This window comes from Palaemon carinicauda, chromosome 28 (genome assembly GCF_036898095.1).
Source record: "Palaemon carinicauda isolate YSFRI2023 chromosome 28, ASM3689809v2, whole genome shotgun sequence".
In the NCBI taxonomy this organism is placed as follows: Eukaryota; Metazoa; Arthropoda; class Malacostraca; order Decapoda; family Palaemonidae; genus Palaemon; species Palaemon carinicauda.
In genome coordinates this window covers 71388169-71414739 of record NC_090752.1, presented here as the reverse complement: position 1 = coordinate 71414739, position 26571 = coordinate 71388169, and the positions used below count along the sequence as shown (strand labels likewise).

Genomic DNA, 26571 nt, shown 5'->3' with positions numbered 1-26571 from the left:
TAGCGCACAGGCGCTCTCCTGCTCATCAGCGTTTTCCTGATCGCTAGTGCTCTCCTGTTCGCCAGCGCTCTCCTGATGATCGTCGCTGCTGTTCCTGTTGGTTCCTGTTACGCGCCCTGTGCGCCCACGTTCGCCCGCACAATCTAGAACTTTGGTTCAGGTCTTGGACAAGGACTCTTCTTCTACGCACAGGATTCCACGCGTTGCCTTCTGCTTGCCAGCGATCACCAGCTCGCCAGCGACCACAGACGCGTCAACGTTCGCCTGTTCGTCAGCGATCTCCTGCGCGTCAACGATCGTCATCGATCTGCCACGCGTGTCAGTTCCCCTGGACACCATCAGTAGCGATCTAGCGCTCGCCTGCTGTGGACCACGATCTCCGGTAGCTGAGTCTTGCCGTAGATCTTCCTCCTGCTCGCCAGCGCTCGCCTTTACTTCTGTCCTTCTGTGCGCCAGCTTTCTTCAATCGCCACCGCACATCTGCGCGCCCTTTCCTGCCACGCACAAATGGGCGCCAACGGTTTTTCCTGACCGTCCAGGATCGCCTGATTAACAGCTTGCTTCAGCGCTCACCTTCCTGATGCATCTGTGCGCCTTCTGTTAGCGCGATACGCGCTAACCATCCCTAGTCTCTTACGCGTTAGCGATCGCCTACGCGCCCGCGCGATTCTTCGCCTGCGCGCTAGCGTTTTGTTAACGCACCACCGCTCGCCAACGCGCCGTCGCTCGCCAACGCGCCATTGCTTGCCGACGCGCCAACGCATCTTCACTCGCCTACGGGCCATCGCTCGCCAAGACGCACCATCGCTCGTCAACGCGTCATCGCCCGCCTACGCGCCATCGGTCTCCCGACCGCCTACGCTCATCCGCGCGCCCACGTGCCTGCGCGTCCACACGCCCACGTGCCCGCGCGACCGCACGCCCGCGCACATGCGCTCCAATGTTCCCCGCGCGCGAACCAACGGTATTCCATCGCGCGGACCAACGGTGTTCCGTCACGCGAACCAACGGTGTTCCGTCGCGCGAACCAACAGTGTTCCGTCGCGCGAACCGACGGTGTTCTATCGCGCGAACCGACGGTGTTCCATCGCGCGAACCGACGGTGTTCCATCGCGCGAACCGACGGTGTTCCATCGCGCGAGCCTACGGTGTTCCATCGCGCGAACGTCGGCTTGATTCCTGCAGTATCCATTGCTCGCCTGTGAAGTTTCGGATTCCGACCACCAGCTCTCGCCCTTCCTACCACGCTCGCCCTCCTTCTGCGCTTCCTCACGCACTTTCGTCTGCGCTCCTGCGTGCCCGCGCATGGGCGCTTCCACGTTCGGCCACGCGCAAACCATTGATTTACCATCGCGCGAGCGCCAGGGCGATTGCGACCGCGATTCCCGTCGGGGTTTCGCAACATGGCCAGCCTGGCGAGTCTTCGGGAGCATATTTCCAGAACACGGTCTTCACCCCGTAAACGCAGAGCATGGCACATGCAAGAGCAGGAAGAATCTTCAGGGAGGTCTGAGCAACATTCTTCTTTCCAGAACCTGGGTTAGCCCTTCCTCGTCATTCCCTGGAAGGGTCTTGCCAGGGAGCTTTCCGTTCGAGATTTCTCCGTCGAGCAAGGGGTGACTGGTTTACCCCTTCCTCTTCTCCATCTCGTGGAAGGGGCTTACCAGGTCCTTTCCCTCCTCGGTTGCGACCCGAGGTTTTGTACAAGGAAGCTCCAGGAAGGTCATGGGTACTTTCCTCCTCTCGGGCTCTAGCACCTTGGTGTTTCGTCGCCAATTTTCGATCTTGCGGGCAAGCTCGAGGTTGGACCATCTAGACGCAGTGTCCAAGGGCTTCCTCTCGAGTGTCTCATCTGTGGATGTCGACAAACCCAGACACTCTTCCATCCTTGGGAAGAGCTTGTTTGTGCCCAAGGACAGAGACATGGACAGCGGTTGTGCGGAGGAAGTCGACTTCCGTTTTCACTCCTCCAAGGCGCTTTCTTCCAGACCCTGCAGGCCTCCAGCGCCTCTTCTTTCAGCCTCGTCGGCCTAAGTTTTCGGACCGGCTACGGCAGCTAAGACAAGGAGTCCAATAGCAGTCCCCTCCTGTCAGGGACAGGTAGCAAGGGAAGCTCTCCTGGGGGGCATAATCCTAGAGGGAGCGGCAGAGTTCACAAACTCTAGGATTGGCCACCCCCCCCTTGCAGGTCTCACGCTGGGAGGATGACAGCTTCCCGATGCCGATTCCTACACGATCTCCGTGATCAGCCAAGGATATTGCGCCTCGCTCTTACCATCTCTCCGTCTCTGTCAGCGAATTCAGTGTCATTGAACCTCTATGCCATGGGGTCGGCAAGAGTTTTTCCCGTTTGGGCAGAATGATCCATGCCTTAGGAGAAGGTCCTAAATAGGGTCGTCGACGGCTTCTCCCCCCGGCTTCTTCAGTCGATCCTTTCTCGTAGGAAAGCATCTGAGACGGGAATTCCGTGGTCGACCTCTCAGCTCTGTTCAAGTTGGTCGAACAAACTTCGTCCAGCGTGGGACAGCAGAATCGATCAGACTGGTAACGAGGCGGCAGGACTCCTTAGGCCCTGGATCGGAAGGATGGGTACTTTCAGTTTCCATTCCATCCATCTTCCAGGAAGCTCGTGGAATTCAGCCTAGACTACAGGTATTCCTGCTTAAGATGCAGTGTGGCGATCCCGCCGTGGCATCGCAGGTTTTTTTCCCCAGAGAACTCTCCCTGCTTTCCTCATGGCCGCTCAGGTGCAGGCTTCCGCCTCCTTCGCCTTTTGGAGGTCTGGTCAACTTCGGTAGGCTCGGGTTCGACCTTCTTCAGCGCCGGGACAAGCTTCCGGATGCTTACCATGAATGGGGGTTCATGGTATTTTGCTAGGAGCCTTCTCTTCTTCTGCCTCAACATCTGGAGTATCTAGCCATGATATTGAGTCAACGGCCTTACCGCGTTGGAAACCCCGCTTCTCGTCCGTCCAGCGAGGTTAAGCAACGTCGGGTCTGGTCGGTACTTGGATGGGTGACCGCCTGGGGACACCAGATTCTATTGCCGCCTCCTCCGAGCCTTCCCTTCAGTTGACTGTGGCAAGGCTGAGGAGAGTCGCAGTACCTGTTCTCAGTCAAGCAGAGCTTTCAGCCCTACCTTGGAACGTTTCCTGGGTCTCTTTTCCTCATTGACCCGTCTAAAGTCCCGAACGGTCGCCTCAGGATAAGTTCCCTGTGGGGCAGCCCAAGTTCCGGTGGTATCAAAGCAACGATTAACCGGACTTTCTGGCCCCTATGGGACCAGCGGAACTTTTAGACCTGCAATGGGTGTTGACCTATGGAACCTCTTGATGGGAGTGGATATTCTCGTCCTTTCCCCACATTTTGATGCTGTTCTTGGACTCGTCAAAGAAAGGGGGGGGGGGGCATGTTCCGGTTCAGGCCTATGGTCAGGACCTGAAGGATACCTCTCCATCATTCAAGCAGGCTTAGGGGCCGTAGTCTGGCCCCTCTACAGATCTTACAGTTCCTGCCGAGTCGCTCCGTGCGCGACGACTTCATGGTACTGGCGTATTCCAACCAGCAAGGGACGCATTTTCATACCTTCGCATCTTGCAGTAGAGATACTAAGATGATCCGAGGTCCTCTCTATACCACTATCGGCTCGCTCATTCCGGGCAGAGGAATGTTCTCTCCGACTATCTGAGCAGAGCCTCGCAGATAGAGGGTACCTGGGGGTCTTTGGCCTTTAGTAGCCAGCAAGTCCTGGCCTGGGGGACCTGATCGCGACAGCCTGGAACTTCAAGCTTCCGCTGTTCTTCCCCCCAGTCTCAGACCCCAAGACTCTTTGGCAAAATGCTTTCCGGTGATGGTGGGACAACATCGACGCCTGCGTCTTCCCACCATTGTTGTCTGTTGAGAATGGGTCTCAACAACACCAGGTTGTCTGTCAACCTTTCGATGGCCCTGAGAGCTCCACTGTGACTATACGCGGAACGGTTTCCGGACCCTCTGCTTCCCCTGACGGAACTCCCGGGAGAGCTTCTCCCACAGCACAGGCTACTCAAACAACCACACTACAACATTTTTCACGAGCCGTGGCATCGCTTCGGCTTCGCGCCTGGAGACTCTACGCCGCCTCCTCAAGAAGAGACAACCCGCTACAGTCGCGGAGCGGAGGTCGCGTCACCTGCGATGGTCATCCAGGCGAAGTGGAGAGTCTTCTGTGGTTGGTGTCGTGGGAGAGATACCTCTTCCCTTGAGGCCTCTTCTCCAGCAATAACGGACTTATTGCTTTTCGGCGGGAGGAAACTCCTTTCCGCTCTCGGTAATGAAGCCTGTCGCTCAGCCTTTCTCTGGCCTTCAGGCTGAGAGGAATAGACTTTTTCCTTCCCGCTGGGCCTTTCTTCGCTCATGCGAAGCTGCGAACGTCCCTGCCCCCAGTCGGAGTGAGACCTCCTCCATGGAGCATGGTTCGGACTTTTTAGTCCCTTAAGAGATCTTCTCAAGAACCATTACGTCAGGCCTCTGATCGTATTCCGTCTTGGGGGATGGTGCTCCTGCTCACTCTGGCCTCGGCCAGTGTGTAAGCAATCTTCTAGGTCTCGTACGACTCCGCCCTTTCTAAGGGATAGGGGAAGGCAACATTCAGGTTCGGTCCTGAGCTGTTTGCTAGACTCAGAATCTTGAGGTCCAGGCCCTTCGGTCCATCTCCTTCAAGATTTCGAGTCACCATTTTGTATCAGATGACCTAAACCTTCTCCTTCTTGCCAGTAAAGGAATCGAGGGGTTATCCTTGGGAACAGCTGCAGTTTGTCCTCACGTGCAGCCGGGTTGGGAGCACAGGAAGGACACGGGAGTCTCCAGTATACCTCTTCAGCTCGGACTCAAGGACATTCATCTCGACCTGACTCCAGACCCTCCTCCATCACGTCGCCCTACAGCACGATGTCGGATACATCGCAACGTCCCTCGCCTTCGAGTAGTACTACTCTGTGAGGCAGGTGCTACAAGCTGGAGTCTGTAAGCGTCTAATGACCTTCGCAGCCCGCTTCCTGCAGGACGTGACCCACAGGAGTATCGATACGGGGATAGGGGAAGGCAACATTCAGGTTTGCTCCTGAGCTGTTTGATAGACTCAGAATCTTGAGGTCCAGGCCCTTCGGTCCATCTCCTTCAAGATTTCGAGTCACCATTTTGTATCAGATGACCTAAACCTTCTCCTTCTTGTCAGTAAAGGAATCGAGGGGTTATCCTTGGGAACAGCTGCAGTTTGTCCTCACGTGCAGCCGGGTTGGGAGCACAGGAAGGACACGGGAGAGTCTCCAGTATACCTCTTTAGCTCGGACTCAAGGACATTCATCTCGACCTGACTCCAGACCCTCCTCCATCACGTCGCCCTACAGCACGATGTCGGATACATCGCAACGTCCCTCGCCTTCGAGTAGTACTACTCTGTGAGGCAGGTGCTACAAGCTGGAGTCTGTAAGCGTCTAATGACCTTCGCAGCCCGCTTCCTGCAGGACGTGACCCACAGGAGTATCGATACGTTTCTATCGCTCTGTGGTGGCTACACAACAGCTGGTCTAGCCTCAGGCTCCTTTTTGGACAGGTAGCAGAAGGTTGAGGCCATTATTATCAGGTTTTAGTCTGCATGAACGAAAGAAGTATGTCTGGCCCTTACTTCTTTCTTCATCGTCCCCTCTACTGGGGAAGCAGCATCCTGGTCTCTGCATAGCTGACCTCAAACCTCTGCAGGTAAACCATGCTTCTTTGTGTTCCGAGTATTGAGTCAATACTGTCGCGTCCCCCATACCCTGACGAGGTGGTATTGGGAACGTCCTAACCCAGAGTTCCTTCTGGAACTCCAGGTCAACTGCCTAGGACGGGTCACACTTCTTCCTTCACACACAAGCTTATGTAGGCCACACGGTTCCTTGTGGAGCAAGGAACTTGTGAGGTGCAGGGACTCCTTTTCTCGAGTGCGACTCACTCGGATTCTGAGTCCCCGGGTAAAGCCAAAGCCAGTATGGCTGGGGACTCTCCACCCTTCCTAAGGGGTAAGTCACCCAATGTACTGTAAATAGCGTGGTTTGTATTTCGGTTACGGAACAAATGACAAATACGTAGATAATTTGTATTTTTCCTAACCATACAAACCTTAGCTATTTACACATATTTGCCCGCCAGCCCTGTCCCCCAAGACAAGTCCTACCTTTAAGTGAAGTGAAGCAGTTCACCAGTGTGTGAGGGGGGGAGGGGTAGCTAGCTACCACTCCCCTACCCCCCCGCTAACTAGCGCGGGGGTAATACACCCTCGTTAAATTCTAATGGCTCGCCATTTCAGCTATGCTAAAAGGTAAACCCAATGTAAATAGCTAAGGTTTGTATGGTTAGGAAAAATACAAATGATCTCCGAATTTGTCATTTTTTATTTTTTTAATCATTACTTATATATAATTTATTTGCTATTTCTTTATCTCCTTTCCTCACTGGGCTGCTTTCCCTGTTAGAGACTTTGGGATTGTTACATTCTGCTTTTTCAACCAGGCTTGTAGCTTGGCTACTAATAATGATAATAGTACATTTACAATATAAGTTGAATGTATGGCTATTGCCATTGTCAATGATCAGTGATGTCATACTGCTTTCAGTCCTGACTATCATAAATATCAAATTAATATTCACATCTCGAACTTACAAATGCCATAGTTTTGGTCCATAGACGCAGTGCGAGTTAGCACAAAGTATTTGTTTGTAACCTTTTAAAAATACACCAAGATTAGACATTGAAGTAGGAAAGTGAAAGAAACTGAACAGCTGAGTAAGAAAACACCAAGGGGAAGGAAGGATAAGTAAAATAAGGAGAAAAATTCAAATTGAGTTTGAAGGAGCATTGCAAATACCTTTAATGGCCAGGCTCATTGTAAGGTTGTAACACCTTAGTAGTTTAATAATGATATATCCTATAATGGACCTCATGTATGGAAATATCTAATAACACCAGTTTTAAACAAAATATAAGCCTTATATAGAGGGATAATTTTTTTTTGCTTCTGAAAAAAAAATATTCAATTGTTTATTGAAATATTAAGTTTTGTGATTATGTCTGTAAAGTTGTAGGGTGTATCACAGTAACTTATAGTTTTCTCTTCACAATCCCTTTAGGGAAGATGTTCAAGCAGAAATTAAACAGCTGAAGAGGGAACTCAAGGGGAAAAAAGTAGAAGTTGAGGAGGTGGTGGAAGAAAAGAAGGAAGAACAAGTGAGCGATATCGTCAAAGAATATAAATTAACTAAAGCCAAGTAAGTACCTGTACAGAACTTACAATGTTTATTTATGCTATTTTAAGTATGAAATATTGCAACGAGATGATTAAATCAAGTTTTTAGGCTTATAGGGGTTGCTTGCAGAATTTGTTCTTTGATTAGCAATAAACATTTGAGTATGTAAAGATAAAGAAGTTGGAGAGTTATATTAAAGGATAAAAAAACTGTCCCAAGAAAGACCTTTTTAGTCAATTACGACTTTTGACACTGTAGGTGGTACTGAAAGGTCACTTTATCTCTTGTTCTGATTACAACTAGATATGAAGAAGAAAAGAAGAAACTGCCACGCAAAGGAACCACACGGGAGCAGCAAACTTTGGCGCTTTTACAAAGATTTTCAGCAAAGGTTGCTGGTGCATTTAATGTGGGGAGTGACAGTGAGGAGGAGAAAGGAACAGAAAACAATGATGATGATGATGATGATGACTCATGGTAAGTAATTTCTTAGATTTTTAAAGGACTTAAGCACTGCAGTTCATTAATCTTAACTACTCTGGCCTTTTTAAAATGGCTCTAGCAATGACATTTCAAGTACTGTATGAATTGAATTTTTCTTTCACTTTATCTTTGTTCTCATGCTTATACAAACATTTCATCCTTTAAAATAAAAAAGGGAATGTCTGGAGCGGAGCTGGAACGGCCATTAAAATCTTTAATGAGGTGGTTAATGACAGGTTGTGATTGCAGGTAAGCAACCCCACACACACTCTTGTCAAAGTCTTTACAGCTGTCTTCATCTGTAACAAGTATGGATGGCGATCACTAAAGTTTCTGGTTATACACCCCTGACTTATTCTCGAGGAGTACAGTATGTTTCAGGAGCAGGGAGAACTCGGATCAATATTGGTAATTGTTCCGTAACTGAAATACAAACCGCGCTATTTAATATGGGTTATTACTTTCGGCGTAGCTGAAATGACGAGCCATTAGAATTTTAACGATTCCTGGACGATTTCCGTAATCAGACAGGGATATCGCGTCCCGTTCACAACATCTCTACCTCCCCTGAGGACGATTCCGGTGTCATTTAGCTCCCTTGCCATGGGATCAGCAAGGGGGCGGGCCTTTAGGGCAGAGGTCCAGATTAAAGCAAATTCCGTTCAGCATGGAGACCGCAAACACATTCAGTCTTGCTGTGAAGCCGCAAGACCTCATGTTTATACTGGATCTGAAGGACAGGTACAGTACTTCCAGATCCCAGTCCATCCGTCTTCAAGGAAGTACAGTACTTAGGATTCAGTCTAGACCACAAGGGGTACCAGTTCAAGGTGCTGTGTTTCGGTCTCTCCACAGTACCACAGGGTTTCACCAGAAGTGTTCACCCTAATATCATCGTGGGCACACAGGATCGGCATCCGTCTCCTCCGTTAACTGGATGACTGGCTGATCCTAGCAGACTCTGAGTCATCCCTTCTTCGATACCGAGACAAACTTCTAGGACTTTGTCAGGATCTAGGGATCATGGTAAATCTCGAGAAGTCCTCTCTGCTTCCCACTCAAAGACTGGTTTACCTAGGCATGATTATAGACACCAATCTCTACAAAGCCTTCCCATCAGACGACAGGATAGCAAGGCTGAGAAGGGTCGCAAGCCCTTTCCTCAGATGAGAAGAGCTTCCAACCCAATAGTGGTTACGTCTCCTTGGTCACATTTCATCCTTGGCTTGTCCAGTTCCCAACGATCGCCTCAGGATGAGATCTCTCCAGTGGCGGCTCAAGTCCCGGTGGAATCAAGGATGCGATTCCCTTTACGTCATGATCCCTATGGGTCCTGCGGAACCGACGGACCTCCAGTGGTGGGTGACAGACGAGAACCTACGAAGAGGAGTGGATCTTCTCGTCCTTCCCCCGGATTTAATTCTGTTTTCGGACGCCTCAAAGAAAGGGCGGGGGCCCACGTTCTGTACCACAGGACCTCAGGCCTGTGGTCAGAATCAGAAAAGTGCCTCCATATAAATTGTATAGAGATGAAGGCCGGTTTGTTGGCCCTTCAGCAGTTCCAACAATACCTGGCAGGTCACTCTGTGGTGGTGATAAGCGACAACACCACAGTAGTGGCTTTCATCAACAAGCAAGGAGGTACCTTTTCGAAGCAGCTATCCCATCTTGCAGTAGAGATACTGAGATGGACCGAAGTCCGCTCGATTCTACTATCGGCGTGTTTTCATTCCAGACAAGAGGAATGTGCTCGCCGACAATCTGAGCAGAACGTCTCAGGAGTATCGAAGTGGTCTTTGTGTCATCTAGTAGACAACAAAGTACTGACTTGGTGGGGTTTCCCGACTGTGGATCTGTTCGCAACAGCGCTGATCTTCAAGATTCCACTGTACTTCCCCCCAGTCCCGGATCCCAAGGCACTCTGGCAAGATGCCTCCCAACAACGGGGGGACAACATCAACGTGTACGCCTTTCCCCCGTTCTGTCTGATGAGGAGGGTGCTCACCAACACCATAATATCGGTCAATTTTTCAATGACTCTCATAGCTCCGCTATGGCATCACGCGGAATGGTTTCCGGTCCTTCTGCAATTCCTAACGGAACTTCCGAGAGAATTCCTTCCACGACACGATCTACTCAGACAACCAAATGCCAGCATCTTCCACAAAGCCGTTGCTTCGCTACGACTTCACGCCTGGTGACTATCCAGCATCTCCTCGCTGAGAGAGGAATTTGGATGTCTGGACATCTGCGAAAATCATCCGCATCTGTCTACCAGGCAAAGTGGACAGTCTTCTGTGGTTGGTGTCTTGGAGGGGCTATCTCTCCACTCGATGCCACTATTCCAGCAATAGCAGAGTTCCTCGTGTATTTGCGGGAAGAAAAGGCGCCTTTCAGTCTCGGTGGTGATAGGCTATCGCTCGGCCTTAAGTCCGCCCTTAGGCTCAAAGGAATTATCTTTTCTTCCTCGCCGGAGCTTTCTTACTCATACGAGGGTATGAACTTACCTGCCCTCAGTCGGATGTGAGACCTCCTCCATGGAACGTGGTTCGGGTTCTCGGGTCTCTTAAGAAACCTCACTATGAACCATTCAGTTCGCCACCTAAATTGGGAAATGGTGTTCTTACTAGCTTTGGCTTCGGCCAAGCGAGACAGTGAACTTCATGGTCTCTCATATGACATCGCCCATGCAAGAGTATGGGGGGAAGGTAACGTTTAAACTCGTCCCTGAGTTTGGTGCTAAGACTCAAAATCAGGGGGTGCCGGGCGCTTGGTTCGACTCCTTCCAGATTCGAGTCTTCGTTCTGTAATAGATGTCCCAGACCTTCTTCTACTGTGCCCAGTAAGGAGTCTGAGGTTATATCTCAGAAGAACGGCTACAGTCCGTCCCCAGGTGCAAGCATTGTTAGCACTGGGAGGATTAAGAGGAGGGTCACCAAGAACACCATCTCGGCATGGATTCGTAGGGTGATCCATCTGTCCCTGAATCCAGACCCTCCTCCGTCATGTCACCCTAGAGCACATGATGTCAGGGGCGTAGCTACGTCCCTGGCCTTCAAGAGAAATTTCTCAGTGACGCAGGTCCTTCAAACTGGGGTGTGGAAGCATCATACGACCTTCACAGCCCACTACCTGCATGACGTGACCCACAGGAGGCTCGATACGTTTTCTATCGGCCCTGTGGTGGCTGCACAACAGCTGGTTTAAAACATCAGGCTCCTTAGTGGACAAGTAGCAGAAGGTTGAGGGCATTGTTACCTGGTCTTAGTCTGCATGAATGAAAAGATTTGTCTGGCCATTACTCTTTTCTTCATCCTCCCCTCTCTTGGGGAAAGCAGTATCCTGGGTTCTCTGCACAGCTGACCTCAAACCACTGCAGGTAAACCATGTTTCCTTGTGTTCCGAGTATTAAGATAATACTGTCACGTCCCCATACCCTGACGAGGTGGTATTGGGAGAGTCCTAGCCTAAAGTTTCCTTCTAAGGGACTACCGGTCAACTTCCAAGGACGAGTCACACTTCAGACCTTCACACACAGCTTACGTAGGCCGCAGCCCTTGCGCAGCAAGGTTCTAGCGAGGTGCAGGGACTCCTTATTGTTGAGTGCTGACACACTCAGATACTGAGTCCCCAGGCAAAGCCAAAAGCCAGTACTGGCTGGGACTTACCACCCTTCCTAAGGGGTGAGTCACCCATATTAAATAGCGTGGTTTGTATTTCAGTTACGGAACAAATGACAAACTCGTAGGTAATTTGTATTTTTCCTAACTATACAAACCTTAGCTATTTAATCAAACTTGCCCGCCAGCCCTATCCCCCGTGAAGTCCTGCCTCTAAGCAAAGTGAGCTCAGCACAGGTGTGTGTGATAGGGGGGGGGGGGGTAGCGGGCTACCCTCCCTACCCCCTCCTAACTAGCGGTGGGGTAGTAAACTCTTGTTAAAATTCTAATGGCTCGTCATTTCAGCTACGCCGAAAGTAATAACCCATATTAAATAGCTAAGGTTTGTATAGTTAGGAAAAATACAAATTACCTATGAATTTGTCATATTTTTACAAAATGTGGGATGATGGCTGCACTCCAACATATGTATATGAAGCTTACAGATCGGCAACAATAAGTTTGATCTAAGGAAGGCTAGGCCATTCATGCTAGCTGACAATACACAGCCCTGTGATGGGCATGTACTTACAATCAGCCAGGCTGATTCCTGGCCCAACCAGGACCCAGTGCCTTTTGTCCAAGTGTCTGACTTTACTACCCTGATAGGCAGGCTGGCCGAAGATGCACGGTCCTGTGGTGAGCAGTGACACTTTCCATTGTACAGGCTGGTCCATGTTCCCTTGGGCCGAAGGGCTAAGAGTCTGGCTTGACTACCTGGGTTGCCAGGCTGGTCAGGTGTAGGTCTTGCTGTAAGAGTGCTACTCCCTTCTCTATTATTGATACTTTGGTATTCGAAATGGAGAAGATTTCACCTTTCAAATATGTAGTGTGCAGCCAGGTTGGGAACTGAGGTGGCATGGGACCGTGGCTTACTCTTCACCGTGATAAAAACAGGCAAGGTTACTTTGTACCTTTTCTACCTTTAGTTTGATCAGTGCCTGAGATCTCTCTCTTCCTTATGGGAACCAGCTTGATCTTTCATCACTTACCCCGAATATGTTGCTGGTTCCGTCTTTAGGATAGAACGCCTGTGTGTGTTTTTTTTTTTTTTTTTGGGGGGGGGGCTATAGATCTCCTGAGCAATCTGGCAACCCTTCATACCTTATAAGGAATGAGAATGCTCTTTATTCTTGTGTCCAAAAGGTCCCAAACCTTGGTCTTGTACCAGCAGAAAGCTCAGAGTCAGTGTTCCTTTGTGAGGGTTTTAGCATTCATTCTTTAGAATAATAATGTACAGGACAACAAACTGAATCTAATAACTATGGCATCCATGGAAGAAGGTGCTATACCCCCCCCCCCCCCCCAACCCATCAATGCTCAAATCAGAAGAAAGAACACCTATTGCAGCCTTCCCAGGAGGTCGATAGCCTGAAGACCCAACCACCACCGGATCCAATGGCTGGGACGGTAAGGAATCAGACCGAGGGCATAAACTACCTGGAAGGGCAGCACTTTGAGTGAGCTGACTGTAGAGAGAGAGTATCAAAGCCTTAAGTATCTTGGTAATATCTGAGGCGGCCATTGGAGACGCAAGCTTACTAAATCCGTGCGGACTGGTAACCTGCCTAGCAGAACCCTAGATTGGAGCTGACTTAAGAGGGAAGCCTGGCTATCAGGGTAAAACTCTCAAAGTATACCTCCCAGGGAAGACTGAAGCCTCTTCTGAGGAACCCCGCAGTAAAGCTGCCTCCTATGCAGGATGTAAGTCGTGCTCTGAACCTAAATTTATTACCGGGAAAGGGGACTTGCCGTATTTCATCTTTGGTTGTTAGTGACAAAATATAAGATGGAGTTTGGGTGCAAGTTGATGTGTAGGTAGCATTTTCTCAGATTGAAGTGTGGGTTCTTTTGTCTATGCAGTGATGATGTAGTAATGATGTCATTCATAGCAGACGGTTTTCAGTATTGGAGTTGCTGTGTCGAGTTCAATAGTGTGTGAACTCAAAGGACTCTCTTATACATTCCGAGTCCTTGCTTTGCACGTCAAGGCACAGGCAATAGAGCAGAAGAGACAGTATTTCTTTGATGTGTATGTCATATTGGATTACCAGTTCTAGCCTTTTACAGTAAAGTCTTTGAAGAGCATAGAGACCATTAACCCCCTAAACAATGTATTAAAAGAAAAGGCATAGTGTGCCATAGGTGATACAAAGAATTGCGCAACTACTGTATCTGTAAAACAAAACTAGGGAAGCGTGGGAGAGTGGCCAAGTTTGCCCAGATGATTTCCTACATGGCCCATTAATGCCCGTTAACTGGGTGTATGACTGCAACATCTCTCTTTAGCCAACTGCAAAATTCAGTACATCACATTGTCCAGTTTGCTATTACGCATAGATATGCAACATCACTCCACATCTGTGTTGTATGGTTTTGTTTACCTTTTTGGGTAAAATTGTCAATTGTTTTCAAACCCTACAAGGTCACCCAAAAACATCCTGCACTTTCTAAGGCATCTGGCAGTGAACCCAAGTAGCATAGGGAGGTGCTTACTATAGCATAGAAGATGAAACTCCTTAATATACTTAAGAATGGGAGAAGATATTAGGCCCTAGGTCGATATTACTGCATCACTGAATCTACTGTTCTTTATATCAAGAAGGATGAAAGAATATAAAGACAACAGCAAATGTCACTTTTAACAAGAAAATGAAAAGGGTGGTAACTTCACACAATAAGGCTGTCATAAAGATGGAGTGTACATAAGCGCTTTGGATAAGAAACTGTAAGAAGAATGTTGAACTGGATACTAACACCTTATGCGAGGAGGTCAGGCAGCTCTATGGTAATCTTACAAATGGCGGTGATGACGACCCAGAACCAGGACATTGTATGACATCTCTGACCAAACAACCAAATTTAATGCCAGCAATTGGCTGGTTTGATAGATTTCACAGGAGGTTCAACCTTAAGAATGTGCCCCTCTGGCCACTGATGAGTGTGTGAAGATAACGTTCCCGAATATCTTCAAGGGTGGGGGTTATTTGCATGAACGTGTTTTCAGTATGGATGAGACTGGCTTCTTTTGAAAACGGATGCCATTGCTGACTTTCATTATGAAGGAGGCCACTTATAATGTAGAGAAATGTTACAGGCTTTGTGATAAAGCCAGCACTTATCTATAAGTCTAAATACCAAAGTACCCTAAAAAATGAAAACAAGACCTCTAATGCCCATGCACCGAATGTACAACCAAGAGATATGGATAAAGAATGTACTAAAGTCAAGTTTTATCATGCTAAAAAATGCTCTAATTTTAACTGTCTATTCCTAATGAACAATGCTGGAGCTAATGAACAATGCTGGAGGCCATCCAATTGACCTGTCTTGTAAGGGTGTACAGATAGAATTCTAACCTCTGAACAATCATCACTGATTCAGCCAATGAATCGAGGGCTTATTTGTGCTTATAAGGTACTTTATTCACATAATTCCTTGCAACACTTGGTCAAGGCTATGGATTCTGATATGCCTCCAAAATATGCAGAATGCCATAAAGGAGTTACAGAACAATCCACTTAATGCATGCTGGAAGAAATTGTAGCCAGAAACAGTAAAAGACTATAAAGGATTCTTTTCTGATGAAATCCACTGCTCTGCAGTAGATGAGACAGTAAGGCAGGAAAAATTGCTAGGAGGAGGTGGCTTCACCAATATGTCTACCAACAACTTAAATGATCTGATCAAGGCCCATTTAGATCTGTTAACAGGTGGAGATCTGACAGAGATAACGAAGTCAGCAAGTGAGGATGATACTTTAATGAAAGTCGTTTTCACTTTGATTCTGTCAACAGTTAAGATTCTCTATACTGTACAGTGTTTGTTCCTGCTGGATTCCCTCTTTTGTAGAAATTCATGATAATGAGGTAGCAGACAAGGGAGGTAAAAGAACCCACCTCTGATATTTTTATTATTTTAAGTGTTTCCATTTATGCAAAGATCAGTTAGGTCCAATGTTTAAAGAAACTGTCCAGAGAGGTGGCTCTCTTCTCACCTTGACAATAATAAAGAAACATAAAGGCATTATGGATAATATTAGTCTTGGCCTTCAAGTTTTATTTCTAACTGAAAGGTTGAAGTAATTTTAAGTAGCTAGAGGATCAGTCATATATACCTCACTCTCAAATATATTTTAGAGGGTAAAAGTGCACCAGTGTGTGCTCATGCGGCAGGTTACAGTAAATTGAGAATAGTTTTGCTAAGCTGTTTCTGTTTAATGAACATCAAGGGAAGTTATGGCTGTCCATAAAATATCTTTCAGATTTTAGTTTAAGAAATTGTAGTCAAGTCTCTTCTGACTTTTGAAACATATTAGTTTTAATGAGATATAAAGACTAATTCAGAAAGGTTTCTAAGAGTATTACTGTACAGTAATTGGGTCAGCAAGAGTTTTTTTTTTTTATTGTGGTTGAACTTTACAATTTTTTGAAGGAATACCAATGAATTTAAGGTAAGTACTAAAATAGATTTTTAGGCAAAAAAAAAAAAAAAAAAACATTTTAATTAGGAAATTTTCTATTTTCATACTTACATCCAGGTTACATTTCTTAAGTCTCCAAAGCACGAGCTTTCGATGTTTAACAAAAGAACACCTTTTTTTTAATTTTTTTTTTTATATACTCTCCTTCGGGGATTACCCACGTAAGAGCCAAATGCCAATCACAAGGTTCCAATGTCCTCATGCTAGTAAAGAAAAAAAAAATATTAGAAATTATCAAAATTTTTTCATTAAATATTCATATACTGTACAGAAAGATTTATTCATCATTCAAATGTTCATTTCTGGGCTCGAACCTGTGCCGCCCAGTGAATAAGCTCCATTTAGCACTTATTCTTAGGTAATTTACTGCTAAATATACCAGAGAAAAAATGTAAAGGAGTGCTAGGTTAACTAGCTCGCTCACCTATTGGTGTCGGTATAAAATTGGGCGTATATTCCAGAGGTCCCGCACTATTTAGATTAATCCACGACAGAAAACCCCAATAGAGGAGAGCCGTTCAACCTCACTCGGTACTACTAACAATGCATCCGCTCAGAACCCAACTCCTTTTAGCACGACGAGTATAGTAACCCGCATTTTTGTTGTGCTCTCGATTTTGGTTTATTTTCCATTGAATTATGGCTTCTTCGTCGGTTTCCCAGGAGACACCGTCTAAGTTAAGTACCAAGCTGGGTTTTACTGTGTTTTGAGCAACCTAGATCGTTTAATATTTATATTATAGGAGTTTATTCTCTTCGTTCATACCGATCTTGCTTGATTTCACTACAGTTGGTACTCCTGTTTTTGAGAGCTTTTAAGTTTCACTTGCGGTGTTACTATGTGTATTATTTTTATTATCAAATATTATTTGTTATTGTGAATATTCATTATTTAGCGTTTAGAATCCTCGTGGTTCAATTTTTGGGCCGATATCATTTACGTATCGTTATGGCTGCCGACCTTCGTGCTAGGCGGCAATGTTATTTTTAGCCATCAGGTGTGTCTTTTGTGATTTAATTATTATGTTGCATGCCTTGCCCAAAAATTTTCTATGTGTTTATTCATATAATTTTTAACGCTATTATTATTATAATGAATATTTGTGCCATTACTCCCTTTGATCTGTCTGGTTGGGGATCGTCAGTTGGTAGCCCTGCTGCCTCGTATCACGTGATCCTCCCCCACGCTCCCCCTCTAGCTAGGTGGGCGGCTAGGCTTCTCCCCCCTCCACTAAGGGACCGTTGCCTTCCCTCCTTTTAGAGGGGGTAGTTCAGTGTTTATGGACTTTGTCCTCCGGGTGGCCCGGCGGGTTCGTCTCTGTCTAGTCTGGTTGGCCACCGGTCAACAGAGTTGGATCCCGGTGCACCCTATTTTATATTCACTTTTCATTCTGGCTTATGTTATACGAAACCCTCCGGGTTCGATTGGCGGTTCTTAGCTACAGTTCTGCCCCCCCTATTATTTTATAACATTTCCTATGATGATTATATATGACAGATCACTACCCCGGAGTCCCTAAATGAATTGGTATTGGATATACTTTTATTTCCCGGCCCGGGGTCTACCCCGCCCCGGGAAATCAGACACCATGTGTCTTAATTCCTTGTTATTGCATCCTTTTTTATGCTCCCGGCTTGACCGGAATGGATTGCTATACTTTAGTTTCAAGTTAGACTTATGTTTAGGCCCGGGTCCTCCGGTCCCGCCCCTATGTAAGAATATTACAGTTAAGCTCTAACCTTGCGTTAGTCCTATGTTAGGCCCGGGTCCTCCGGACCCGCCCCTACCTAAGAATATTACAGTTAAGCTCTATTCTTGTGTTAGACCTATGTTAGGCCCGGGTCCTCCGGACCCGCCCCTACTTAAAGAATAGTACAGTTAAGCTCTAATCTTGTGTTAGACCTATGTTAGGCCCGGGTCCTCCGGACCCGCCCCTACTTAAGAGAATTACAGTTTCTCATATACTATTCTTTTTATAGATGGTGCATTGTCTGACGCCGGCCTGTGCAGCTGTTCTGCACCAGCCTTGTGGCCACTCCGTCTGCCGATCTCACGCCCCTTGTGGGGTTCAACTGGAAGACGTTGTGGTATGGCACCCGGATAACTGTGTGATTTGCTTCGACCTCATCACTACCCTCGGATCTGACTCGGTGAGTCCCGTTGGCTATATTGCCTTCTTATTTATTTTACTATTAGTAAGATATCTATGGTCTTGAAGGACCATTGGGAGTCTCCCTTTTATAATTCCCACTATTATTTCAGGCATCCCCGGAGCAAAAGTCTGCGGCTCGGGCCACACTGAAGGTGTGGGTTGGTGGGTTTGCCCGGAATGTGAAGTCTAAGCGGCCGTACGTCCTATCTGAGGACTACTGCACCATGGTTTACCCCAACGCCAAGTCTTCAGCTGCTGTGGCTAGGCATGTGGCAGCTCCCATCATTGCCCACATTGATGCCACTATAACGGGTCTCATCGACCCAGAGCAAGATCCATCGGACGCCCCCGGAGGTCTGGAGGACAATGTTGCCTCCATGAACCTGGACGTCGAACCAATGTTACTAGACGAGCCGGATACAGGTAGGGTGGTAAGTGAGGCAGGTGTGTCCGGCGCTGAGATTCCTATCCTCAGCCCCGCTCTTTCTTCTTCTTCTGATCGCTCTTCTTTTCTTGGATTTTCTGGGGACCGTGATTCGTCTCAACGATCATACCCGGTTCCCCCTAAGGATAAGTCTACTTCAAGAACCTTACCCAAAGCTCGCAAGCCTCACAAGACTTCTCATGGCTCTAAACATTGTACGAACCCGTCTTCAAAGACCTCTGGTTCCTCCTCTAAGTCTCACGACCCGGGAGTTCCTTCCGCCCCTCCTGCTGCTAGCCCGGGCCTTTCCGAATCAGCCATGCTTCGCATCGTGTCGGAAATGCAGGCAAAGTTGGTTTCGGAGATGCAGTCGAGGATGGACACGATGTTCACTAACTTCAGTCAGAGAATTGGGGCTTTAGAGCAAGGAGCTCCGGAGAGAGTCCAAAGCTCTCTCATCCCGGATGCCTCTAAGCTCCCGCCGTTTGCCAAGAACAACCCCTGGTGTATGGCTCTTCATTCCCCGTTCTCAGACGGAATGTTGACTCTGGAGGGCCTTGGCACTCGTCCTCTAGAGGACTTTGAATTCTTTCCTCCTGGTCTGGCATTTCCATTTCATGGTTATGCCAGGCTTACCGAGGAAGCTTTAGTTCGATTAGACAAGGTCCCCAAAGAGACGGTCATCTTCCCAAAGGAGCAAGCCCAATCTGTTTGGGCCAGATTTTTGAACGACATCGGCTGCACTAACACCATGCTGACGCCTTATAAAAGCTCCTTTACGATGTTCTTAATGGACAAGAACACCTTGACTCCATGCGTCAATAAGGTGGCAGAGCTTGCCTTTCAATATGCTCTGGAGGAGAAGCCCTTGCCTCCCATCCGAGAGGTGGATCCAATCTCCCTCCTTCTTCCCTCAGGTATTGAGTGTTGGGACAACGTCCATACCACCTTTACCTCCGGCAAGCTTGCAGCAGACTGTGCCTCAGTTTTGTTTAGTGAGAAGCTTCCCCGTCTCCCGGAATCCCTCATTAAACAGGAATATGATTCCCGCCTACGTGTGGGCCGTACTCTAAACCTGGCCACATCCACGGAGTCGATAGCCTTGACTTACGATACGGAGAGTATTTTTAAGTCTCTCAACAAGGCTACGTTACAGTCTTTATATTATGACTTGTATGACTTCGCTACTGCTAAACGCAGATGTCGCAAGCATGTCCTAGCTGAGGCGACGATTAGGCATGAACCTAATAAACTCATCCGGTCCTCCTGTTGGGGTTCAAATCTCTTCCCCGAGGATCTCGTAGAGGAAGTCTTGGCGGAGGCCACTAGGGTTAATCAGAGCCTTAAAGCCCGTTGGGGTTTGACCCCTAAACGCAAGTATGACCCCGCAAATTATCAAGCCCGGGGTAGGAAGAAGCTTAGACCATATACCTCCACCCAGTTCAGGCAACAGCAGAGTGCTTCATCCAACTTCCGGCTGCCTCTTCCTCCATCTTCTGTTGTCCCTGCACAGCCTTCCACCTCTCAGGCTCCTTCGGATGACTATGTCACCGTTCTGCTACCTAAGAGCCAGCTTTCTGGTGCCTCCGCCACTTCCCCTGCCTTTAACCAGTCTTACGAGGCTCATAGCTCTTCCCAGAGTTATGGTAGAGGTAGAGGCTACCACCGTGGCTCTAACCAGAACAAAGGCAGGGGAAGAGCCTTTCGCAGAGGAAAGAACTTCCGAGGCGGACGTGGAGGCAACTCCTCAAACCAATACTGAGGTGCAGCAGGTAGGGGGGAGGCTCTATGCCTTCCGCAACAAATGGAGGTTCAGTCCCTGGGCGTTCAGTATCATCTCCAAGGGACTGGGGTGGAGTTGGATTCAAGGACCTCCTCCTCCGAACAAATTTCGTCAACATTCCACTCCGGACCTGGTCGAATTTGTCCAGGATCTTTTACAAAAGAACGCCATACAAGAAACGAAACATCTGAAGTTTCAAGGTCGGCTGTTCAGTGTCCCGAAGAAGGATTCAGACAAGAGAAGAGTGATTCTAGATCTATCCCTTCTCAACTTGTCCATTCAATGCGACAAGTTTCGAATGCTTACCGTCTCGCAGGTGCGGACCTTACTTCCCCGTGGGGCCGTCACCACCTCTATCGATCTTACAGACGCCTACTATCACGTCCCGATAGCGAGACACTTCCGTCCGTACCTAGGCTTTCGCTTAGGGGACAAAAGTTACTCCTTCAAGGTGATGCCTTTCGGGCTCAACATCGCCCCAAGGATCTTCACAAAGTTAGCAGAAGTCGCTGTTCAGGAACTCAGGAATCAAGGGATTCAAGTAGTAGCCTATCTGGACGACTGGCTCATTTGGTCAGACACCTCCCAAAATTGCCTAAAAGCCACTCACAAAGTCATCCATTATCTTCAATCTCTAGGCTTCCAGATCAACTTCAAGAAGTCCCGTCTTCTTCCAAAATCGAAGTTCCAATGGCTCGGCCTGCAATGGGATCTTATATCTCATACTCTGTGTCTTCCCAGACCCAAGAGGTTAGAGATTGCAAGGAACACCAAACGCTTTCTCAAAGACAAAGTAAGTTCCAGACGACTCCAAGAGAGGATTCTGGGGTCCCTTCAGTTTGCCTCAGTGACGGATCTTCTTCTGAAGGCAAAATTGAAAGATATCAATCGTGTCTGGCGTTCGAGGGCGAACCGGAAGCTCCGGGACAGGAAAGTCCGCCTTCCTCCCATTCTACGGGAAAGACTTCTTCCTTGGACAAGAGCAAACAGTCTGTCAAAGTCAGTTCCCCTTCGATTTCCGCCTCCGGAATTAATCATTCACACAGACGCATCCTTATCAGGTTGGGGCGGCTATTCTCAGCTCAAGAAAGTTCAAGGTCTTTGGACTCCCTTGTTCCGCCATTTTCACATCAATGTGCTAGAGGCCATGGCAGTTCTTCTAACCCTGAAACGTCTCGCTCTTCCCAAGAAACAACACCTTCGTCTGGTCCTCGACATCGAAGTGGTGGTCCGCTGCCTCAACAGAGGCGGGTCAAAGTCAGGGCCTCTGAACCATGTTCTAGTAGCCATATTCTCCCTAGCAGCCTCGAACCGTTGGCATCTTTCAGCTGTCCACCTGGCGGGAGTCCGGAATGTAGTGGCAGACGCCCTGTCCCGGACCTCCCCTCTAGAATCGGAATGGTCACTCGATCTAAAGTCATTTCGGTGGATTCTCTCTCAGGTTCCCGGTCTCCAAGTGGACCTCTTTGCCACGGAATCCAACCACAAATTGAGAGTATATGTGGCTCCCAATCTAGACCCTCAGGCTTACGCCACAGACGCCATGTCACAGAATTGGGACAACTGGGAAAAGATTTATCTCTTTCCCCCGGTGAATCTTTTGCTGAAAGTTCTAGACAAACTGAGATCCTTCAAGGGACAAGTAGCCTTGGTCGCACCCAACTGGCCCAAGAGCAACTGGTATCCTCTCCTGCGGGAGTTGAGACTATACCCTCACCCGATACCCAATCCGGTTCTGTCTCAGATAGTACAAACACGCGTTGTGTACGCTTTCTCAAACATTCAGAGCGCCCTAACTTTATGGACTTTATGAAGTTTGCGGCTATGCATGGTGCCAATATTGATCCTCAAAACACCTTGTTCCTAGAATCGGATAAACGGGATTCCACCATCCGCCAGTATGACTCTGCAGTTAAAAAGTTGGCAAAATTTTTAATAGACTCAGACGTGAACTGTATGAACTTGAACCTTACAGTCACTTTCTTTAGATCTTTATTAGAATCAGGTCTGGCAGCCAATACTATCACCACTATTAAATCGGCTCTGAAAAAGATCTTCCTAGTGGGTTTTAACATGGACTTAACCGACTCTTTGTTAGCTTCAATTCCGAAAGCTTGTGCCAGACTGAAACCGGTTACTCGTCCTACCCCGGTGACCTGGTTCCTTAATGACGTACTCAAATTGGCTTCTGATACCATTAACAGTTCTTGTGATTACATGCCCCTTCTTAGGAAAACACTTTTCCTGGTGAGCTTGGCTTCCGGGGCAAGAATTTCTGAATTGGCAGCCTTGTCGAGAGACCCGGGTCATATTGACTTTCTGCCTTCAGGAGAGGTCCTTCTTTCTCCTAACAAATTCTTTTTGGCTAAGAATGAAGACCCTCAAAACAGATGGACCTCCTGGAAAATTGTTCCCCTCACGCAAGATCCGTCTCTGTGCCCTGTCACTACTCTTAGGTCTTATTTATCCCGGACCTCCTCTAACTCCTCGGGGCCTCTATTCGTTAGAGAACAAGGCGGTACCATTACTATTAAAGGGATCAGGCAACAAATTTTGTATTTTATTAAACAAGCTAACCCTGACTCTTTTCCTCTTGCACATGATATCAGGGCGGTTGCTACCTCGGTGAACTTCTTTCACCACATGAATTTTACAGACCTTTCCAGGTATACAGGGTGGAAATCACCGTCAGTGTTCAAGAAACACTACCTTAAACATTTGGAAGCCCTAAAATTTTCTACAGTAGCCGCAGGGAGCGTAGTTACTCCCAAGTAACTCACAGGTTAATGCCTTGACTCTTTATCTCTCCCTCTTACCTGCCTCATTTATACCCTATTGTATTCGTTGGTCTCGCACCTGAATACTGTTATTATATTTGTAAATTTTATGCTCCTGAGTATCTGTATATATTATCACTCACGGCATTATTATACCTACCTTATTGGATTTATGTTCATATTTAAGATACCCTTATAATTGTTTTTTGGTACTCATCTCTGATTAAAAGCATCCTGTATTTCCCTTACGCTTATGTTTTTTCCTTTATTTTGCAAGTTTGGTGACATTTTTCTCTTGTATAGATTCACTGGGCGGCACAGGTTCGAGCCCAGAAAAGGGATTTTGACGTAGGAAAAATCTATTTCTGGGCGAGGGGCCTGTGCCGCCCAGTGAACCCTCCCAGCTCCTCTCCCTTGGAGTCCCCAAACTTTGGGTGCTAAGGAGTTGGGTTCTGAGCGGATGCATTGTTAGTAGTACCGAGTGAGGTTGAACGGCTCTCCTCTATTGGGGTTTTCTGTCGTGGATTAATCTAAATAGTGCGGGACCTCTGGAATATACGCCCAATTTTATACCGACACCAATAGGTGAGCGAGCTAGTTAACCTAGCACTCCTTTACATTTTTTCTCTGGTATATTTAGCAGTAAATTACCTAAGAATAAGTGCTAAATGGAGCTTATTCACTGGCCGGCACAGGCCCCTCGCCCAGAAATAGATTTTTCCTACGTCAAAATCCCTTTATTCAAAGGAACATCTGAATGGAGATCCTTTGCAAGAGGGAAAAATTCCTGTTTAGTACTTAGAACTTAAAGCTAGGACTTTAATCTAATTCATCAGTAATTTAGCTATGATTCTCAACAAAAAATTTACTTTTGAAAAACACACTTAATGTCTCTTCTTCAATTGCATAAAAAATGGATTATTAAGAAAGTCTTTTAAGATTTTTGGTGATCAGTCTTATTAAGATTTTTGGTGATAAGTCTATTCTGAAGAAGTGTTTTAATTTTTCATTCTACTTTACTCTGAGTATTGTTCTTCTGTCTAGTCTTCAGCTGCTGATTCTCATCTTAATTTTTTGGACAGGAACTTATGGTCAATTAAATTTCTTATTCCATTTCTTATTCCTGATCTAGATATCAATCTCTGGCACTGTTGTTCAGTTAGTTCATTATGCATGTTGCATAAATTTTTCACAATTCTGACCATCCTTTACATTCAGAGCCTCCTGGACAGTACCACCCTGTTCGTAATACTAGGTATGAAGTCAGTTCTAATAGTCAGGCCTTCTCCATCATGAGGCTCAATACTACACAGTATTCTAGAAATTTTATTCTAGCTGTGACCAAGTTGTGGAATGATCTTCCTAATCGGATAGGTGAATCGGTAGAACTTCAAAAGTTCAAACTTACAGCAAAGGTTTTTATGTTGAACAGACTGACATAAGTCTGTATTTATAGTTTATATATGAAAGATCTGTTATAATGTTGTTACTGATCTTAAAATATTTTATTTTAATTTCTTATTTCTTTTCATAGTTTATTTCCTTATTTCCTTTCCTCACTGGACTAATTTTCCCGTTTTTTCCAACTAGGATTATAGCTTGGCTCGTAATGATAATAGTAATAATAATAATAGACTAACCTTAGCAACTTTAGAAAATTGAGGTAGGTTTGTTATCATTTCGAAAAGTGGCTCCTGGCTGCCAGGAGCATTTAGATAGCTTTGTACGACTGCTAAACCTGTTAGGATATTATGGTAGTTCACAACATCTGTGATCTTGTATTATTATTATCATTATTACTTGCTAAGCCGTAACCTTAGTTGGAAAAGCTGGATGCCATAAGCCCAGGGGCCCCAACAGGGAAAATAGCCTAGTGAGGAAAGGAAACAAGAAAAAATAAAATATTTTAAGAACAGTAACATTAAAATAAATATTTCCTATATAAACTATAAAAACTTTAACAAAAGAAGAGGAAGAGAAATTAGACAGAATAGTGTGCCTGAGTTCACCCTCAAGCAAGAAAACTCCAACCCAGGATAGTAGAAGACCATGGTACAGAGGCTATGGCACTACCCAAGACTAGAGAACAATGGTTTGATTTGTGAGTGTCTTCCTAGAAGAGCTGCTTTCCATAACTTACAAGTCTCTTCTACCCTTGCCAAGAGGAAAGTAGCTACAGAACAATTACACTGGGGGAAGAATTGTTGGTAATCTCAGTGTTGCCAGGTGTATGAGGACAGAGGAGAATCTGTAAAGAATAAGCCAGACTATTCGGTGTATGTGTAGTCAAAGGGAAAGTGAATCATAACCAGAGAGAAGGATCCAAGGTAGTACTGTCTGGCCAGTCAAAGGACCCCATAACTCTCTTTCAAATGTACTGCATACAGTACTAAACTTTAATATTAGTAATGTTACTAATTACTGCCTCCAAAGGTTGATAAGTGTACTGGTGCTTTCACATACTGCACCTGCATAAGACACAAGATTGAGCAGTGGTTTCAGATTGAAGACTCGTTTCAAAGCTGACCTCTTTACAGGTACTAGCACCTCCATTGAGACCACTACTTGACAACTGAAGTCTGCTAGTGGCTGAGCTTACATAAGGAGTTATGTGGCCACTGCTAACCATATTAGGATGCAACCAGTTGTTAGCCTTTGCAAAAGATTTCTAAAGGCATAATGGAAACCTGTGTACCTGGCATTAGTATAATATGACAGGCCACATTAATGGTAGTATAGTGCAATTACTCATTGACACAGTCCGGCAAGAGGGATATAGGGATCCACACTTTGCCATTTTTCTGTCTAAGAATCCGATAGTCCACGGTATGAATTAAAGATTTTGAAATCGGACCTGGACCAAATTAATAGATCAATCCTGGAGGAGGAACATTTTACTTTTTTATGTGCTGAGTACCATAAAAACTCAACGCATTGTAGATTAGAACCACTAGGCAAATCATAAGGTAAACCTAATCCGGGGTTCGAAAAGCTTGTGAATCCTTTGATTAGAAAATAAGTATGACTAACAAACAAATTATTTTAAATTAATAATTTTAGTGTTATATTTTTGCATTTGGATATTTATGGAAAGACTTCTAAACTGAAAAATATTTTCATTATGTTTCATAAATTACAACAGCTGTTAGGGACCCACAATTAATAATCAGATAGAATGGTTATGAAAGGAACAGTGGAATCACTTGCAAAAATATACAAATGTTGAGAAAAAAATTTAAGAAATTTTATATAGACATACACATTTTTCATCTATAGCTATTAAAAGAAATGAAAAATAAAATAAAAATTCAATTACCAAAAATACAGCATTGGGTTACTGTTAACTTGGTCATTGAAAACTTATCAAACATACAAATGTAGTATACAGTATACTGTATATACAATATTAGTAGCTTAAATTCATAAAATCTAAAAGGCCAGAAAGGAATGAAAATTGAATTACTCACCAAAGGACTAGTTTATTTCCCCTCCCAAAATAGATAACTGATGGGACAGGAAAAGATCTGCAAACTTTTATAAATTT

At 46.1% G+C, this 26571-nt stretch overlaps 1 protein-coding gene, 1 long non-coding RNA gene and 1 pseudogene across 2 annotated transcripts in view; 2 read left to right on the top strand and 1 right to left on the bottom strand.

Annotated features, from left to right (window-relative positions):
• The window catches only part of LOC137621659 (spliceosome-associated protein CWC27 homolog), a 118042-nt gene that overhangs the window by 90685 nt on the left and 786 nt on the right, over window positions 1-26571 (top strand). Inside the window, exons 7-8 of the mRNA XM_068352146.1 lie at window positions 7149-7286; window positions 7569-7742. Coding sequence (XP_068208247.1) covers window positions 7149-7286; window positions 7569-7742 — 312 coding nt within the window. The remainder of the gene's footprint in view (window positions 1-7148; window positions 7287-7568; window positions 7743-26571) is intronic.
• On the top strand, window positions 2930-3048 carry LOC137622131 (5S ribosomal RNA; annotated as a pseudogene).
• Window positions 15893-26571, bottom strand: part of LOC137621660 (uncharacterized) — a 354990-nt gene continuing 344311 nt past the window's right edge. Inside the window, exon 5 of the long non-coding RNA XR_011040273.1 lies at window positions 15893-16093. This is a non-coding gene — a long non-coding RNA (uncharacterized lncRNA). The remainder of the gene's footprint in view (window positions 16094-26571) is intronic.